Source organism: Lolium perenne, chromosome 4 (assembly GCF_019359855.2).
Source record: "Lolium perenne isolate Kyuss_39 chromosome 4, Kyuss_2.0, whole genome shotgun sequence".
NCBI lineage: Eukaryota > Viridiplantae > Streptophyta > Magnoliopsida > Poales > Poaceae > Lolium > Lolium perenne.
The window spans coordinates 133,987,993-133,992,618 of record NC_067247.2 but is presented as its reverse complement, the minus strand read 5'-3'; the positions used below and the strand labels follow the sequence as shown (position 1 = coordinate 133,992,618).

The 4,626-nt window shown below is 51.8% G+C and overlaps 1 protein-coding gene and 1 long non-coding RNA gene across 2 annotated transcripts; both read left to right on the top strand.

Moving 5' to 3' along the window:
* Positions 1-444: 444 nt before the first annotated feature.
* Positions 445-2,318, top strand: LOC139830917 (uncharacterized). Its single transcript, XR_011744431.1, has 6 exons — positions 445-702; positions 965-1,167; positions 1,218-1,506; positions 1,608-1,800; positions 1,893-2,091; positions 2,176-2,318. It is a non-coding gene; the product is annotated as an uncharacterized lncRNA (long non-coding RNA).
* A 113-nt stretch (positions 2,319-2,431) lies between these two features.
* Positions 2,432-3,079, top strand: LOC139830916 (uncharacterized). Its single transcript, XM_071819672.1, has 2 exons — positions 2,432-2,779; positions 2,864-3,079. Exons 1-2 carry the CDS (start codon positions 2,477-2,479, stop codon positions 3,053-3,055), a joined length of 495 nt encoding a protein of 164 aa, XP_071675773.1. The 5' UTR covers positions 2,432-2,476; the 3' UTR covers positions 3,056-3,079.
* The last annotated feature ends 1,547 nt before the right edge of the window (positions 3,080-4,626 follow it).

Genomic DNA, 4,626 nt, shown 5'->3' with positions numbered 1-4,626 from the left:
ACGTAGTATCACCAGAAGAATCGGCCTAACCCAAAAACTATAAATACTGGGGTCTTCACCAAAGGATCCGATGACATAGAATACTACGGAAGGTTAGAGAATGTATACGAGCTGACATTCAATAGGACAAACATACAACTCAATCTCGTTGTGTTCAAATGCCACTGGTTCGACCCACAAGTTGGACAGAGAAGCACTCCTTCCATTGGGTTAGTGGAAGTTAGGCCTTCAACCTGCTATAGCGGAGCCGATGTCTTTGTTGTGGCTCACCAAGCCAAGCAAGTTTATTATTTGCCCTACCCATGTCAAAAGGAGTACCTCAAAGGCTGGGAAGTCGTGTTCAAGGTATCACCACATGGTAAGCTACCCATGCCCTCCGACGAGGATTACAACAACATTGACCCCTGTAACATACGAGGGAATTTTTTATCAAGAGCAAGAGAACTTTGGGGATTTCGAAATAGAAATTGGTCTTGAGGACCTCGAGAACGAGGCACATCTTCATGGTGAAACAGTGGTGGACCTAAAGGACATACAAATGCTCACCAAGTTACATGAGGGCAATGGGTTCAATGATGAGACTCCACCGGACATTCCCACCCAACCTCATTACTCACATGATACTGATAGTGATAGTGAAAATGAGAACCCAATGCCTCGTTATGAGAACCCAATGCCTCATTATGATAGTGATGATTCGAGGTGAGGGTCCTTTATGCCTTTATGCTTAGTATCTATTTTTCCATATGCTTCTTATACTTAGTATTTATTTTTCAATATGCTTCTTATGCTTAGTATCTATTTTTCAATATGCTTCTTATGCTTAGTATCTATTTTTCAATATGCTTCTTATGCTTAGTATCTATTTTTCAATATGCTTCTTATGCTTAGTATCTATTTTTTGCTTAGTGTCTACATTTTACTAAGGCATGAATGCTTACTTGTTTACTCTTTGTCAATGCAGGTGATTGATCAATATGAGCGGAAGCAAGCAATCCATGAACTCCATTTTGAAGAGTATGAGCCAACAGAAGTTCACCGGGACCACTAGAAGTGGAAGACCAACGCGTGCCAGCTCGCGTTACGCGGACGATGACACGGGTGGAGTTGGAGGTGGAGGTGTAGGTGGAGGTGGAGGACGTGGTGGAGGTGGAGGACGAGGTGGAGGTGGAGGGACGAGCTGGGAGGACGAGGCGGAGGCGGAGGTGGAGGACGAGGACGAGGTGGAGGTGGAGGACGAGGACGAGGTGGAGGTGGACCTTTCCTTGGTGACATACCCTCTGCTTCTGGCGACGTGGCTTCCCAGTCCGCTCACACACAGTCCACTGAGGTGGAGATGGAGGTGGAGATGGAGGTGGAGATGGAGGTGGAGGGGCAGGACGAGGAGGCGGAGAGGGAGATGGCGCCGAAGAAGTTGCGCATTCGTGGTGAAGCGCAAGTCCCTGATGAGAGGAGGGAGCCTACTAGCCAGGATGCGAAAGCCCTCATCATCCCGAACGAAAAAGAGTAAGTTTAATTTTGAACATTTAGATTCATTTTGCTATGTACTAATGTTTTCATTATTGTGCATAACTGATTGGCATACTAATGTTTTGATTATTGTGCAGCAATTGGACATATGACAAGGGGGTTCGCCAGCCGTCGAGCATGATTGGAGCTCTTATTAGGCAGTACTGGCCGGGCTTTTACACTCCGGTCCCCGGCGGCGAGAAGAAGCTAGCCGAGACTTGGGCGGACTATGAGGCAGCTCCTTGCCCGGGCTTTGGGACAGCTTCTGACGCCGTGTACACCAAGTTTTGGGTAAAGCATGCTTCTCGAGTTTACTTCATAGTTGATGACCACACTATGCTAACTCATGTCTCTCTCACAATTATTCTTATGCATGATTGCAGACCCATTATAAGGTGCCTGATGATATGGTTGAGCTAGGGAAGGCGGTACTGACTAGGGCTTGTCAGAGGTTGACAAGGCAACAGTGGTACAATCGAAGCATACCTGCATCGGGCACTTCAAGGCTGAGCAGGCACGAGGGTCAAGAAAGCTGACAATATCAGGGACGATCCTCAGATGACAAAGGAAGATTACTTCAAGGTAAGTAAATATTCAATGAGACTCTATGTTGCTGCATAGTTGGGATTGCATTATGTGTTCTTCAAATGAGTTTTGGTTTTTCAGGTTATGCCCCTATGGTGCGAGAATAAGGAAGACGCATTTGAGGCCTTGGTAGCGAGGTGGGTTGGCGAAGACGCCGACTTCAACGCCAAGAGCGCGCGCAACAAGGCAAACCGGGGCACTGGAGGAACACACAGTGCGGGAAGCCGCAGACCGAGCGCTACAGAAGCACAAGGTACATATATACATGGAACAACTTGCATTTATTTCCCTCATATTACTACTTGATACACATAACATTTATCTTCTTGTGCAGGAGGCGGAACTCGGGGAGCCTCTCACCGAGGTGGGAGGGTGGCAGAAGATGAAGCTGAAGCAGCCCGATCTGAGCCAGCCTCAGCCCTCGCTGCCCGAGTACTACGGCTTTGCCGAAGAGGAGTTGGACAAGTACTGCTCGGTGTTCAAGGGTCTTCATCCGGAGGTGGATGATCCTATTGAGCAGGAGACCGACTTGACGGCGATTATGGTGGCGGGGAGCGGCTCGGAGCATGGCCGCACGAAGCTTCTTAGTGGGGTGATCAAGCCGCAGAGGACCCTCACGCAGATCAGGTCTACCCTCACCGCCGGCGACCCACCGGTCGCGCCTCCTCGACACCGTCGTACGGATGTAAGTTTTCTCATTTCCATCTTCTTTCCAACATTCATCCCTGAATGGCTAAAGTGACATGACTCCTTTTCTTGGAAATTGTAGGCTCACTTTGAGGCCGCCTACGCGGCCGCTTATGAGAACTATTTGACGGTTGTAGCAGAGTGGGACCTCAAGAGAGCGGCTTGGGAAGAGTACCAGGAGGCGACGAGTCGTGTAAGTTCCAATCTTTTATGGTTCGAAGACATGACAAGTCCCACCTCCCTTTTTTTTATATCTGCGGCGCTTGACATCTAAACTATCTTGCAGGCGGTCAGGACGTTCTTCCAGGCCCGGAGAGAGGATCGCACTTGGGAAGAGGAGCCACCTAGGCCGGGGCCGACTCCGGTGTGCCCATCGAGGAAGCTTTCGCGGCCACATACTACGCACGGACTCCGGTAAGTCCTGTGCCTAACCAGTTCTCACCGCTTTCCTTTCCCATGTGTAAGATGCTAACTCTTGTCAAACATGTAGGGCACGGGAAGTTCGCGGAACCGACCCTCTCCTGGTTCGTCGCGCGAGGGCACACCGATGCACCCCGGCCGCCATTCTCCCGGTGCTTCAGGGTTTTCACCTGCTGGCGATGGTTCAGGCCATGGTTCTACTTCGGTCTACCTCGACAAAGGCCGGACGCCTGAATTTACGAGTCGGACCCCCGATCTTAGTTTCCCTTAGCTAGGTGTCTAGCGGGTGTGCGTCGATCGTGTGTGCCATGTGTCGACGATGTATGATGATTATGTGTGCTACATGACACATATTTGTATCACGATGATGTTGTTGCTACATTTGATGATGATTATGTGCTGTGCAACATTTGTGATGCATTTGAATGTATATTACTGCTATATATCTTTGTGCGTCTTTGTCTTGGGCCAGCAAATGCAGCGGGAAACCAAAGGGTATGGCCTGTGCCGACGGCATAGCCGTCGGCACAGCCCCCTGGACGTGCCAAATGGCAGGGGCTGTGCCGACGGCTATGCCGTCGGCACAGGAAGGGCGCGCCCAGCGGCAGCGCGGAGCGGGCGGCAGCGCGTCTGGGCCGAAGGACCTGGGCCGACGGCTTGGCCGTCGGCACAGGAGCAGGGGCGTGGACGCGTGGCAGCATCTGGGCCTCCGATGGCAGCATCTGGGCCGACGGCTTGGCCGTCGGCACAGCTGCAGGGGCGTGGACGCGTGGCAGGCTCTGGTCCTCCGATGGCTGTGTCTAGGCCGACGGCTTGGCCGTCGGCACAGCTGCAGGGGCGTGGACGCGTGGCAGGCTCCGGTCCTCCGATGGCTGTGTCTAGGCCGACGGCTTGGCCGTCGGCACAAGGTTCCTTGACCTAACGGCCGTTAGACGCTCCGCGGGCCCCACGTTGACTGTGCCGACGGCTACTGTGCCGACGGCGTCGTTTGACCGTCGGGCTGGAGTCTGTGCCGACGGCAAAGGCTGGGCCGACGGCGAGCCAGTCTGTGCCGAGGCGATACTGTGCCGACGGCGATGTGCCGACGGCGGCCGTCGGCACAGACGTAGGCCGACGGCAGGTGATGCTGTGCCGACGGCCGCCGGCCGTCGGCCCCTCCGCTGGTTCCCGTAGTGAAACCCCTTAGCTCGCCTGGGAGAGAGGTGCTAGTAAAGGCGGTTTGGGAGGTGGCATTTTGGCTCATAGGAGCAAATGCTCCTATTATATAAAATAATTAAAAAACAATTTTAAAAATGTCAAAAAAATCTGACATAATTTTTTTGATGTACATCGTGTCATTCTATGTTAGTACATAAGTTTTCGTGAAGAAACAACATTTTATGTGGCGTGTACAAAAAAGATAAAAAAATGTCATGTACGTAGTCG